Here is a 14,906-nt window from a genome sequence, read left to right on the forward strand (position 1 = left end):
CTCATAAAACAACTGTTGGGACTGCTTAACTCATGATTTTAACAGTTTTATTGCCATGTTTAATCAAAGTTTAGAGCAACGAGGTGTTATACACCTGATAGTCCAACTTCTTTGCAATACTCTAGGCAACTATTGGTGAATAGTCTGGTTTATGATTAAATTATTCATAAAATTTGATGGAATGAAATTAATGACAATTGAAAGGGGTACAATTATTTGAAAATGTTATTCTACAGTATTGTGTACGTTAAATGAGCTCCCACAAGGACATTTAAGCATTGCAGGACCTGATATTAAAATTTAGTAAGTACATTGGGATGGAAACTTGCCAACTAAAACAAGAATAAAGAGAAAGGAGAAAAAGGATATGGATTTAAATTATACACTGAAATTCTTCCATTCTTCTTGCTGTGTCTTAGAATTCATTGCAAGTTTATGGGATTTTTACATTTATTTTTTAACAAAATGAGATTTAACTTATGGTGACTACTTGAATTATAATTGGTAGTCCTTCAAAATATCAGTGATAATCCTAATAAATCTTATAATTTTGTTCAAGCCTGATGTTAGTTATAAAACATTATAAGAGCTTATTTTGTTGGCTGAAAAAAAAAAAAAAATCATTTTTGTTCCTCCTTTTAGGGGCACAAGAAGTTCTCATTGATCCAGGTACATTATTTTCATGCATGTTTCCAAAATCTTTTCTTTTTATTACTTGCATTTGTTTTGCATTTGTATAGATAGTTACTGCCACTTGCCAAAACTAGTACTGATTCCTGATGCTGAGTTTTTGGCTATAAATCTTGAGGAAGCAAAGAGACTGAAGGGTAACTGGCACAAACCAAGTTTTGTAGTTCCGTGATTGTGTACCTGTAAATTCTAATCATGATTGTTTCTTCTCATGAGTAGTGAGAATTTTAAAATTTTTTTTAACCAACAAACCTGAATGGTCACCTGTAGTGTCATGGTATTCTTTCAATCATCACTAACAGAGATTTTGAATTTAACTTCCATAAAAACCCTAAGGTGTTAATCTACAGATGTGCTTGGTATGATTCTTTAAGGTTGATAAACATATAAAAAAGTTGCTTTAGCATTTGAGCATGGAAAATAACATATTTCTAAATATATAGAGGGAGCAGAAACTGTCTTTCACAGTAGTTTTTAACTGTCTATTAAGAGTTAGGTCCAGCTCTGAAACACAAAGATTTCTCTGCTGTTTTAGTAGTGAAACCTCTTGGAGAAATAAATTACCATATAATCCTACAGATTAGGTAAGATGTAAAAAGGTATAGAGCCTTGCCAAACCTTTGATGTATGTTTTCGATTTTATTATGTTAACTCTGCAATAAAATTAAATTCTAGAAATAAAATTTTCATGTTCTTTGTAATACCTGAGATTTCCTTGGCTTCTGTTTCAGATTCTTATCTCTTATGTATGTAAAGACTCTGTCTCTTGCTGCCTCCTTATATAAAAAAAGCGCAAGATCTTATTGTTTTGTCTGAGCCTCAGGTATATTTTTTTTTAATGTGGAAGGCTCAGATTTGGTGGCCTTTGTTATAATGTAACACCTGGCTTTCTGTGATTAGACATAGGGAAGAGAAGGTTTTGTTTTAAATGATTGGAGGAAAAGATCACTGTTCTAATATTTAGTTTATAAAAAATTGCACTTTTGTTTTCCTTAGGTGTGCATTATAAATACAATTTTTAAGTAGAACAAGAACAATTACAACAATAATTCAAAGATTAAAATTGCATAATCAGATATGTCTGTAATCTAATTTTAGCAGTATAATATTTTATTCATAGTCTAAATACTCAGATAAGTGTAGAAGATTATGAAAATATTTGTTTTTTACTACGTGAAAGATTATTTCATGTTTGCTGGTTTATGATTAAATCCATTTTTCATTTGCACGCTTGAAAATAGCATAGTAAAACAGAACTAGTGTTTTCTAGGTAGGGCAAATATTCTTTGTGTATGTTTTGGTCAAACCTACAGTATATCCTAGTTTTCTTCTTAGATATTTAGTATTTGCTAAAAGTCCTTCTGCTCATTTCATACCCTGTTCTGTTCTAGGTGCACTGACTTCAAATGGTATAAATGCAGATACCAGTGCTGAGATAGGACGTGCCAAGAATTGCCTTAGTCCTGAAGACATCATAGACAAATATAAAGAAGCTATTTCTTACTACGGCAAGGTAATCCTACTTATTTTTAAGCCAGGTGCTCTGAAATTCTCGTGAATAATGAACTGCTGTGGTTTTGGTTTCAGAGGATCTTCTAAAGCATGTGCAATACATTTTGTAAAACATATGATAATAGGAGAAATAGTTCGGTAGTATAAATTATTCCTAAGTGCTTGGTTTAGAGTCTGGGAATCTCAGAACTTTGGTCAAAGACAATGCCTAAAACAGCAATGTGCTGAGTAAACTATTTACTGTTCCTGCTAGTACCTGGAGGTGTTGGATTAATTGCCTTACATTTTTAAAGCACTCTCAGCAGAAGTGTTAGATATTTGAAGGTTTGTTAACTATTACATATGTTTACGGTAATTAATACATACATCAACTCCAGTGCTGCTTTTATGCATTGTGTAAGTTGAATGCTTACATACTGTGCCTGCTGGAGTGATCTCTGGGGAATTCAGGAGTTTATGAAGAGGTTGCTGAAGATGGGTATGATTTTACAGGATTGTTCAGGGAGGCTAGTATTTAGAGCATGCGGAGAGGTAGGGGGCTATGGGGGAAACGTGAAGGACGTTCTTAGACTCATAGAATGGTTTGGGTTGGAAGGGACCTCAAAGATCTAGTTCCACTCCCCTGCCATGGGCAGGGACACCCTCCACTAGACCACGTTGCCCAAAGCCCCATCCAACCTGGCCTTGAACCCTTTAGGGACGTGGCTGCCACAGCTTCTCTGGGCAACCTGGTCCAGTGCCTCACCACCCTCACAGTAAAGAATTTCTTCCTAATATCTAATCTAAATCTACCCTCCTTCAGTTTAAGGTCATTACCCCTTGTCCTGTCACTACGCTCCCTGATAAACAGTCCCACTCCAGCTTTCCTGTAGGCCCCTTCAGGTACTGGAAGGCTGCAATTAGATCTCCCCAGAGCCGCCTTTTCTCCAGGCTGAACAATCCTAACTCTCTCAGCCTGTCCTCATAGGAGAGGTGCTCCAGCCCTCTGACCATCTTCCTGGACCTCCTCTAGACTCGCTCCAACAGCTCCATGTCCTCCTTGTCCTGGGGCCTCCAGAGCTGGACACAGCACTCCAGGTGGGGTCTCACAAGTGCAGAGTAGAGGGGCAGAATCCCCTCCCTTGACCTCCTGGTCATGCTTCTTTTGACGCAGGCCAGGATACAGTTGGCTTTCTGGGCTACTAGCGCATATTGCTGGGTCACATTGAGCTTTTCATCAGCCAACACCCCAAGTCCTTCTCCTCAGGGCTGCTCTCAATCCATTCTCTGCCCAGCTTGTAGCTGTCCTTGGGATTGCCCTGACCCACATGCAGGACCTTGCACTTGGCCTTGTTGAACTTAATGAAGTTAAAAGAGGATTTTTGCGTTGTTAAAAGAGGATTTAGAAAAATAAAATAGTTTTTAGCTCTATGGGAGTGTTTTGTTTTGGTTTTTTTTTTTTTTTAGTTTTTTGTGCAAATATTCAGAGCGTAAGATAGTAAGGTAGCTTAATGTTTGCTTTCATGATATGAAGAGGAAAAGAAAGATTTCGTACTGTGACAATAGTGGCTCAGTATCCACATCAACGTTAAGTTTAATTCTATTGCAATGTAGTTATTTATACTTTAATCACTTTTTAATTTCAGGTATCTTTGAAAGTATATTTAGACTAAGCTATGTAAATATGATGTGGCATTTCCGTGTCTGTGTTGAAGGGAGACTCTCCAAATGAAACAAGATAAATTGTGTGCATTAGTTAATTTATGTTCAGGAGCAATGAAAGGTGATAGTTTTGGGGATAGTTTCAGATAAATTTGAATCCATCAATATAACAATAATTTTCAACTATGCTTTCAGCTTTTTATGTTACCTTAAGGGTAAGTTGCTTGTCTAGAAATGTATAATTTCTTTAGAAGTGTAAAATTATTCGACTTTGGACTTAAGGCAGGATATTTATAGTTTGATTATAATAATATACATTATTCTCTCAGCAAGTCATAACTGTGCTTCACTGCAGCTTTGCTTGCAAATAACGAAGAGCTTTGTTGTGGGACTGATCTATAACTGTTGAAGACAAGCATAGTTAGCTTTTGTCTAAGACCTACAGATAGAGTACCTCCTAGCTCTAATGCTGAGGAAGCAACTCTTTGTACGTAGTTTTTGTTATCACTGAGCTTAAGAAACATTTGTAGCATCTTCTAAAACAGGTTAAATCTCCAATGATTTGTTTTTACTGATATAAATGCCCAAGAGAGGAATATATAACTGCTTTGGTCGAGTAACTGTTGCATTTTGTTCTGAGCTTTATTTCCCCCATTACATTTCAAACATGATAAATATCTTAACAGAGTTTAACTTCGGCAGGAGATAGTTTGACTCAAATATCCAATATCGGTATTGTTTGAGGAAATAACTAGATCAGATTGTTTGTTTAGAAAAGAGCCTCTTGGGCAAAGCTCAAACAGATCAAAGCACACCTACACTGTGTCCTGCCTTTCTTAAGCAAGCTAAATAACTCAAACAGTCATTTACAGCAAATGTTTTGTAAATAGATACTAGAAAACTCAGAATGGTTTGTAATTCACTTGTCATCAGTTACTGTTTTAACTAAAGAGAAAATTGATGCAGTAAAACTAAAGTTTTGTTGCTACAGCTTCCTGTGCTATATTGTGTATTTTGTAATAAGTAGAAAAGGCAGAATTAATTCTTCCTTTATTGTGATGGAACAGTATTAGGTGGTGATGAATTACTGTAAAATTGACCTTTTTGCTTACGTACCTATTACACTGTGAAGGTAGAATTTATTTCTTTGTTGCAGACACACTACCCACACCCACCGTACATATGAGGTTATCCAAAAATGATACTAGTATTTCCAAGTTTTCTCTTTGTCTGAACTCTCAGACTGAAGCTGCGCTGTGTCTCAAAATAAGTGAGTGGAGAGGCTGAAAACTGTTGTTGCATAATAACATTTTAGATGACACCTTAATTTTCACTTGGGCATATGTTGATAATTTAACAATATAGACACTAACATTAAAGAATTGCTGGATTTTGAAGATGTGACAGCTGATTTATGTGTTGAGCAGAAATACTTATCAAATCTACCAGGTGCAATACTTCAAAATTATTTTAATTTTCTCCCTCTTCAAGTACAAGAATGCTGGTGTGATTGAACTGGAAGCCTGCGTGAAGGCAGTGAGAGTCCTTGCAATACAGAAAAGAAGCATGGAAGCCTCTGAGTTTCTTCAAAATGCAGTTTATATCAACCTTCGTCAGGTCAGTGTGGAAAGTCCAGTTATTTTTCTCTTTTTGTTTGAGAGATTATACTGAAGTATAAAAGTTACTTAGATTCAGCAGACTCCAGTTTATTTTCTGTGTCGGTACCTTCCTTCTCACTAGGACTTGACTTCTGAGCATTTTCACATCTGTGAGTCTGGTTTAAAAGGTATTCAGAGTTCATCTAAAAACATGAGGACTTAGTTTGAGATTAAAGACTCTATTGGTTATTCTCCCTTGTGAAGGAAAAAAAATCCCATTATTGTTCTATTATGACATTGTACCTAGGGAAAAATAGCTGCTTGGGACAGATCTGCAATGGACTTTTTTTTTTCCTCCCCTTGATTATATCTTGCTCAAGGAAACTGTGAGCAAATCAGGAATGGCAAAGTGAGCTTAAGAATCTGACTAGTGTTGGTAATCAGTTGGATTTTTGTTGTGTACTGCAAATTCTTGGTTAGGCCAAATCAGAAAAGAATTCAGAGGAGAATACACAAGCACAAAGCTTGGCAGCTAGTCAGCATGCAATATGTACCCTGATCAAAGCTGGCCCCAGCCAGATCTAATAGCCCCAAATAGTAACACTTAAGAGTTTGTGTTGTTCCTGATGAAATGCATCCAGTGAAAAAGCATGGTGAGAAGGCATCATCATTTTTGTCACTTGCTGTGTTGGAGAGAACCAGAGAAGGGTGTTCTGGAGGCCCCACTGCTTTTCTTCCTAGCTGGCTGGTCTCTTTCTCTCTGTTTTGTTTTTCCCCTAAAGGAACTTTGAACTTGATGGATGCCATCAGCTGTTGACCCCACAAATAAATCTTTGTGCATGTAAAGCCTGCCTCAGTGTGCATTGTCACGTTATATAAAATATATTCTATAAACGCCAGATCTCCCACTGGCAGGAAAACCTTGAAATAAAAATCAGGTATATTACATATTTTTGTTGTAGCTTAGTAAGAATTTAGGGAGTTAATGCAGATATCATCTAGCAACCTCCAGCAAAGTGTTTGACACTGTTTCCCACAACCTTCTTCTGAGCAAACTGGCAAGATACAGACTGGATGGGTGGTCTGCAAGTTGGGTAGGAAATTGGCTAACAGACCACTCTGAGGGTGGTAACCAACGGTTTTCACTTGGGCTGGCAGCCTGTCACAAGTGGGGTGACCCAGGGTTCGATACTGGGTCACATGCTGTTCAACATCTTAAAAAATGATCTGGATGATGGGATTGATGATGATACTGAACTGGGTGCTGAGGTGGACACATCAAAAGGGAGAGCCATTTTACAGACAGGCTGGAAGAGTGGGCTGGCAAGAACTGTATGAGGTTTAACAAAGACGAGTGCAACGTGTTGCGCCTGCAATAACATAACCAGAGAGCCCAGTACAGGCCAGAATCTCTGTATGGCTGGGGAGCAACTTTGCTGAAAGGGACCTGGGGGTCCTGGTGGACAACAAGCTGAACAGGAGTCTGCAGTGCGCTGCTGCAGAAACAAAGGCAAATCGGATCCTGGGCTGCATCCGCAGGGGCATTGCTGGCAGAGACAGAGATGTGATCATCCCGCTCTACTCAGCCCTTGTCAGGCCACACCTGCAGTACTGTGTCCAGTTCTGGTCCCCGCAATTCAAGAAAGATGTGGACAGACTGGAGAGGATCCAAAAGAATGCCCTGAAGATGATCAAGGGGCTGGAGAGGCTTTCTCATGAGGAAGAAGTTAGGTCTCTTCTCCAGGGAGAAGAGAAGGCTCAGGGGTGGTCTTATCACAGTATTCCAGTCCTTAAAGGGCAGCTACAAAGAGAACAGGGTGCTAGATGATCTCTTCTAGACTCCCTTTCCCAGGCTGCACCAAAGGATCTTTCGAGGTCCCTTCCAACCGTGCCAGTTCTGTGATGATTCTGTGTCATTGAGCGTAACTATTGCTTGTACAATATGCGTGATCAAACTTCATGATGTTGGCACACAGTAGATGTGTTCTAGAAAAAAAAAATGAAAAGGTTAAATTAGATACTAAGGAGCATGATCATTTTTCTTCTCAAGTGATATTGGTATTCACTGATTTTTTTTTTTTTTTTGAATTTTTTAAAAGATCATATTAATAGTTTGGGTTGAGTCTTTTCCACTGAATCTTCTGCTGTACCTTGTATACCTAATGATCCGTTGTTCATTTCCTGATGTCAGCTATATCTACTATTGCCATTATGCCACTGTAGCAGTTCAGTAAATAGTTGCTTTTAAAAAAAAAATAAAAAAAGGACAAACCGACACCTTGACAGTATTGATTATTTGGGTATTGAAGCCCACTGCTGAGCTGTGAACCATTCTTTACCTTTATTGATTTCAATCAAGGATGACATTCATCTAGCTCGTAACTGCATGTCTACTATTTTTTTATTTCATTGGGTGGAAGTGTTTCTAGAAAGCATTATTATGAGAAATATGAGGAAGAGAATCTTTCCAGTGTTGCGGAATGTATTTTCCATAAAGAGGGATATGGCTCGGAATTATATTTACAGCTCTTCAAGATTTACTGTAAATAGCATGGAAGCAGGTAATAGTTATATTTATAATTTGGGACTAACTCAAAGGAGGAGTCATCCTGTGATAGGTTAAGGATACAGACTGTAGGACAGTGGTTTTTCTTTTGCAGGTAGAACATCAGCACAACCAATATTCAGCAACAGAAAAACACCTCCCAGGATAAAGTGTATGTGTCTGATAAACAGGAAAACTAGTTTCTTTCCATATATTCAATCTTCTACCCAGTCTAGTAACATTATGTAATTAGTGTTTTCTGATTATAGGAGAGCTGCAGGGTAGTAAGACTTATCTTTGCATCCAGTTATGGGGAATAAATTGTAACATCTAATTACAAAGACAGTGAGATGATAGAATTTTAATATAGTGAGGAATAATTAAAAACAAATAAAAAGTTACCCTCTTGAAAGCTTGTCTTAAAACAAGCCTGTGAAAAAAATGGCTCAATTGCTTGGATAGTGAACTACAGCCTTTACAGGTGCAATTAGTAACTTAGTTTGTTATAACTATTAAATGAAAATAAACCGTATGGAAAATATGCTGTGCGTCAGATGTTGGAGGCCTGCATGGATGAATAAGGAGCTCCTGGACAAACTCAAAGACAAAAGGAAGCCTACAGAGGGTGGGAGCAAGGGCAGGTAGCCTGGGAGGAATACAGAGATGCTGTCTGAGCAGCCAGAGATCAGCTTAGGAAAGCTAAAGCCCTGACAGAATTGAATTTATCTGGGGACATCAGGGGCAACAAGAAAATCTTCTATAGGTACGTCAGTGATAAAAGGAAGACTAGGGAGCATGTGGGCCCCCTCCAGAATGAAACGAGACCTAATAACCCGGGATATGGAGAAGGCTGAGGTACTCTATGACTTTTTTGCCTGAGTCTTCACTGGCAAGTGCTCTAGCCACACCACCCAAGCCTCAGAAGGCAGAGGCAGGGAATAGGAGAATGAAGAACTGCACACTGTAGGAGGAGATCAGGTTCGAGACCATCTAAGGAACCTGAAGGTGCACAAGTCCATAGGAGCTAATGAGATGCATCCCCGGGTCCTAGGGAACTGGTGGATGAAGTTTCTCAGCCACTTTCCATCACATTTGAGAAGTCGTGTCAGTCCGGTGAAGTTCCCACTGATGAGAAAAGGGGAAACATAATCCCAATTTTTAAAAAGGGAAAAAAGGAAGACCTGGGGAACCACAGGTTGGCAAGATCTGTGTTCAGCAAGATCATGGAGCAGATCCTCCTGGGAACTCTGCTCAGGCACTTGGAAAATAAGGACATGATTGGTGACAGCCAACATGGCTTCACTAAGGGCAAATCATGCCTGACAAATTTGGTGGCCTTTTATGACGGGGTTACAGCATTGGTGGATAAGGGAAGAGCAAATGAGGTCATCTGCCTGGATTTGAGCAAAGCATTTGACACTGTCCTGCATGTCTCTAAATTGGAGAGCCAGGGATTTTAAGGATGGACCACTCGGTGGATAAGTAATTGGCTGGATGGTCGCACTCAAAGAGTTGCAGTCAACGGCTCCATGTCCAAGTGGAGCTCAGTGACAAGTGGTGTTCATCAGGGGTTGGTATTGGGACTGGCACTATTCAACATCTTTGTCAGCGACATGGACAGTGGGATCAAGTGCACCCTCAGGAGGTTTGCTGACGACACCAAGCTGTGTGGTGTGCTCAACACGCTAGAGGGAAGGGATGCCATCCAGAGACATCGTAGAAGATAGAGCCACAAAGATGATGAGAGCGCTGGAGCACCTCTCCTATGAAGACGGGCTGAGAGAGTTGGGCTTGTTCAGCCTGGAGAAGAGAAGGCTCCAGGGAGACCTTACAGCAGCCTTCCAGTACCTGAAGGGGCCTACAGGAAAGCTGGAGAGGGGCTGTTTATGAGGGCATAGAGTGATAGGACAAGGGGTAATGGCTTTAAACTGAAGGAGGGTAGATTTATATTAGATATTAGGAAGAAAATCTTCTTTTTTCCCATACACTTCGTAGGCTTTAAGCTTTTATAAATTTGTAAGGTCAGGAAAGATGTTTGTAAACGCTGTACTAATGGCTTGCAGAATGCCTGCTGCAGTCTTCCCAGAATTAACCACTTGGAGTATCTGTGTGGGTTTTGGGTGGGTTTTTTTCCTTTCTTTCTTTTAAATCCCTGGGTGGTAACACGTAACTATTTGTGCTGAGGCAAAACGCATTTTTGCTGTCTTTCTGGTGATGAAAAAACAGTTTCCTGCAACTGCAGAAAATATTTGAGTAACTTTGTGGAGAATCATTAAGCAAGAAGTTAAGTAGCAGCATTAAAAACTTACTCAGTTACAATAAGAATAAAACTTTCTGAGAATCTTTTGCCTCTCTGATAGTTGTTCCAATTACTAGTGATCACTAATGTCTACCTAAATAGCATTTCCCTGTCTTTTCTCATCTTAAAAAATCTAGTTTCCATAGGTGCGTGAACATTGACAGTATTATGTTTTTGAGGAACAGCTTTTGATAGTTTTTTTTTTTTCCCCCAAGCTTTTCTAACTTTAGTAGGTGATCATGTGCTCATGCCCTTTTCAACTCTGCTACCATATTGTTTATTGTGCTTTTAAAAAATGACATTAATGGAAAAAAATAAGGGGGGGGAATGTGGAGCAACTTTTTTTCTGCTAGAGTAGGTAACCTTAACCTGGCACCTCATGTTCTTTCTGAATTATAGCTTTTGGGGTTTCTGATAAACTAGTTTAAAATTGTTCTGTATTTTCTTTTTGTGCCTTGTGTTCTTTCCAGCTGCATTGATTCATGAAAGCGTTCAGCTTGGTGCAATTGCCTTTTTACAACTCATGTTACAGGGATTGGTCTTTTATATGGATGGGTGGTAGTTTTGTGCTGGGCGTCATCTTGTGTTGTAAATTCTGAGGGAAATAGCAACTTCAGCTTCAAAAATCGTCTGCAACTTTCTGAAATTATTTGCTAGTCTATCTATCTGTGTCTCTTCATATCCTGAAGCACTAAGATTTGAACTATCAGATAAGGTCATGGTGCCTTCTGAAAACTCTAGGCTTCTTTGAGGTCTCTCATGTCTATGTCCAAAATTAGAAGTGATTTTTGAAAACAGGCTATTTTTCTTGTAATTATATTAGGGTTTAAGTGACTAAAAGATGTTTCGAAGCTTCATTTATAAGACCTAAAAGTTAACCAGTGTGTCTAGCGTCTTCTTTTGACTTTCCAAAGCTTTAAATATCTGAAGTTAAATGCACAGAATCCAGTGATTGATACTTTAAGCTTTGAAGAATGAGTTCCTGTCCTTTAGTGCTATTTTTGTATGAAGTTTGTCATTTTAAACGCCTTTGCAAAACGTGTTAGCAACTTTAGAGTTATTTAAAATGTTTTGTATTCGTTTTGGTTGTCCATGCCAGATATTGTGCACTAGGTGTCAGCATTGGTCCACCTTCAGAACTCAATATTGCTTGTTACTGGGATGTAGACTTGAAGTAGGTGGCTTCTAGAATTTCTGCGGCAGTTTCTTCTTGGCTGATTTTAAAGCAAGATTGTCATTCAAAGCAGAGGGGAAAGAATGGGTACTTGGGACTTGTGCCAATATATCGTTAAGCTAAAGAAGCACATGTTGGTAGTTACTCATCAAGTTTGTTTCAACTTTAAGCCTAATGGGGCTTAACCTTTCGTTGATTTCTTCCTCAGTAGTTGGCAGTCTGTGTATGTATAATATGGTATAAAAATTTTGTGTTTTACAAGATCAAAGACATGTAAAAATTGAGACAGTAGTTTCTTTGCTTTCATAGCCTTAGATTTCAAGATTATTAATTAGATTTAATCTTAAAGATATGAAAATGCTTAACTCGGTAAATCAATAGATTTTGGAAGTGTTATATTTTTGCCTTCTTAGGCACATGAATATCACGTTAAATATTTTCCATAAAATCTGAAGCTGTTATTGGCTGTTTTGACTATTTACTTGTTAGTACTACTGACAAAGTTGCTGAAGAACCCTATCTTTGCTGCTTTCGTTAGCTGTTGAACTTGAAGCAAGCTTAAGTTTTCCTGGCAGTAGAAGCTGTCATGAGTGGCTATATGCAAATTCACTGGCCTTCTGTAGTGTTGGAGATATGTCTACTACATTTTTTTTTTCCTTCTGTTATTTTTTCTTTTAAACTCAGATATGTGCTTTAGAATTTTGATTTAAAAAAATCCTTTTCTGTTTTCCCCTTAAATTTCAGCTTTCAGAAGAAGAAAAAATCCAGCGTTACAGCATTCTTTCTGAGCTGTATGAACGTATTGGTTTTCATCGAAAGTCTGCGTTTTTCAAGCGTATAGCAGCAATGCAGTGCGCTGCACCCAGCATCCCAGAACCTGGATGGAGGGCCTGCTACAAATTGCTTTTGGAAACTCTCCCTGGCTATAGCTTGTCATTGGATCCTAAAGATTTCAGCAAAGGTAAGCATCTTTGGGAAAGTATGGATTTGCATAATAGGTCACTCAACTGGCTTTCTATAACTAATTTCCTTGAGAGATTTCAAATTAAACCAAAGCGATTTACCGATCTGAAACTAATTGTGGCAAATAGAGCAGTTCTTTAAAACAGTACCTTCATTTTTTTCTTAGGGTCGCTTTCAATAATTTCAAATTTCTGTGAGATACTGCTGAATGTGTTGCTGTATTCCTCTGTTTGCAGCAAATAATTACACTTTATTTATGAGAGCTTCACTTCTATTCTGTTTCAAAAATGTATTTGTTTTTCATTATACTCTTCTCAATACAAAAAAGATCGTATTTTATTTTGAGTACTTTTTTAATTAAAGTACCTTCAATTTGTCTACCAGAAATTGTATTTCTTTTGGTATTTGTTGTTATTTGTTCTTATAATCAAGGAATGAGAGATTCTTTTACATATTCTTCTACATAGACACACATACATATGTACATATAACGTAATTATATCTATAACTGTAGAATCTAATATGTCACATTTTTCCACAAATTAGATCAGAGTGGTGGTATCTGTAAGACTAGCATTTGGTTAAGACATTTCAACAGTTTCGAGATGTTATATGTCATTTGAATTACTATTTTATGGCATCTTAAAAACCAAAGGAAAAGTAGTCCATAAGAACACACACCAGTTCTTGTAGCTGTTAAACACTGTGTTCACTTTCTGCAAGTTATGTGCTGCTTGCTGCCCTTCTTTAGGTAAACTATGTTTCAAAAATTTTATCAATGTTATCTAAAGCTGTATATAAAGTAATAATTTTGAAAGCTGTCTTGGTTTTAATATACTGTGCTGCAAGCTAATATGCTGCTTGGGAACTCCTTTTGAGTAAATCTTTCTATGTTGCCCAAAAAACTTTCATTATTCTGCATAAGAGCATTTTTGGGGACTATTCACTAAATGTTCTAGCTTTAGGAGAGGAGCAGCAAGCAATAGGTGAGTCCAGAGGAGGCCATGAAGATGCTCAGAGGGCTGGAGCACCTCTCCTATGAGGACAGGCTGAGCGAGTTGGGCTTGTTCAGCCTGGAGAAGAGAAGGCTCCGGGGAGACTTACAGCAGCCTTCCAGTACCTGAAGGGGCCTACAGGAAAGCTGGAGAGGGGCTGTTTACAAGGGCATGGAGTGATAGGACAAGGGGTAATGGTTTTAAAGGAAGGAGGGTAGATTTCGATTAGATATTAGGAAGAAATTATTGACTGTGAGGGTGGTGAGGTACTGGAACAGGTTGCCCAGAGAGGTTGTGGAGGCCCCCTCCCTGGAAGTGTTCAAGGCCAGGTTGGATGGGACTTTGCGCAACGTGGTCTAGTGGAGGGTGTCCCTGCCCATGGCAGGGGGGTTGGAACTAGATGATCTTTGAGGTCCCTTCCAACCCAAACCATTCTATGATTCTATCAGTTTCTGAAAAAAATTATATGTGAGAGGAAGCAGAAAATGTGAACTAGACAAAGATACAAAGAGTCTAAGAAGAGAGAATGAGCTGGAAAAATTATGCTGTAGCCTATGATGGAAAAGGAGAAGATTGGGATAGGACTGTATTGGGAGAAGAGGTGTTTATCTTTTAATTTTTATCTTACCTTTATGTTGGACTGAAGTGACTTGTCAGATTTTACCCCTAAAATGGCTTTTTCAGAGACATATGGAAAGATCACTGTACTTGATAAGAATGACATTTCATGCATGAAAAGTAACGTGACTCTTGTGTGCAAAATATAAACTCTCAAGGTTTGGTTGCAGTAAATATTTCTAAAAAAGTTTGCCAAATCTAAAGGGTAATTTTAGAAGGAAGGCTGTTTAGAAGTTTATGAAGTATTGCACATCTTGGAATATCTGTTATTTAAAAATTATTCCTCTTGCTTACTACTAAAACAAGTTTAATGAAGAGTACTGCGTATTAGGTTTTTGGAAAAGAAAGTTACATTATGATGATCTATTTATTGTTACCATAGATACTTTACAAATATGAAATAATTTATAGTCTGAAACATAGTTTTTAAAGCCTGAAAATCAGGAAATGTGCTTCATGTGCTCTAGTTTTATTGCTTTTTACTGACTTTTAACAGCCAGGAAAGTATTGAGAGAAAATATCTTTTACTTGATCTTTAGAGAGTTAAGAAATACTTGATTTGGGTAACAATGAAGTTTCTTTATGAAATCTCTTGTGAATTTCTTGTTCAGATAATTTCTAAAAATGCAAACTTTAAAGTTTTCATGTAGTGTTTGGTTTTTACTTCATGGGAAGTGTTAACTTCATTTTCTGATTTCTAATGATAAATTTATTAGTCAGTAGACAAGTGTTCTGGTTTTAGCCAAGGTAGAGTTAATTTTCTTTCTAGTAGCTGGTGTAGTGCCGTGGTTTGGATTTAGGATGAGAATAATGTTGATCACACACTGATATTTTTAGTTGTTGCCAAGCAGTCAAGGACTTTTCAGTTTCT

General features: G+C 38.0%; 1 protein-coding gene across 5 annotated transcripts in view; it reads left to right on the forward strand.

Moving 5' to 3' along the window:
• Positions 1-14,906, forward strand: part of TRAPPC9 (trafficking protein particle complex subunit 9) — a 530,046-nt gene that overhangs the window by 20,368 nt on the left and 494,772 nt on the right. For 4 of the 5 annotated variants that reach the window (XM_075743254.1, XM_075743257.1, XM_075743258.1 and 1 more), the window contains exons 5-8: positions 643-669; positions 2,082-2,203; positions 5,335-5,460; positions 12,204-12,420. In XM_075743254.1, coding sequence (XP_075599369.1) covers positions 643-669; positions 2,082-2,203; positions 5,335-5,460; positions 12,204-12,420 — 492 coding nt within the window. The remainder of the gene's footprint in view (positions 1-642; positions 670-2,081; positions 2,204-5,334; positions 5,461-12,203; positions 12,421-14,906) is intronic. The other variant, XM_075743256.1, reaches the window with a different exon arrangement.

This window comes from Balearica regulorum, chromosome 2, assembly GCF_011004875.1.
Source record: "Balearica regulorum gibbericeps isolate bBalReg1 chromosome 2, bBalReg1.pri, whole genome shotgun sequence".
In the NCBI taxonomy this organism is placed as follows: domain Eukaryota; kingdom Metazoa; phylum Chordata; class Aves; order Gruiformes; family Gruidae; genus Balearica; species Balearica regulorum.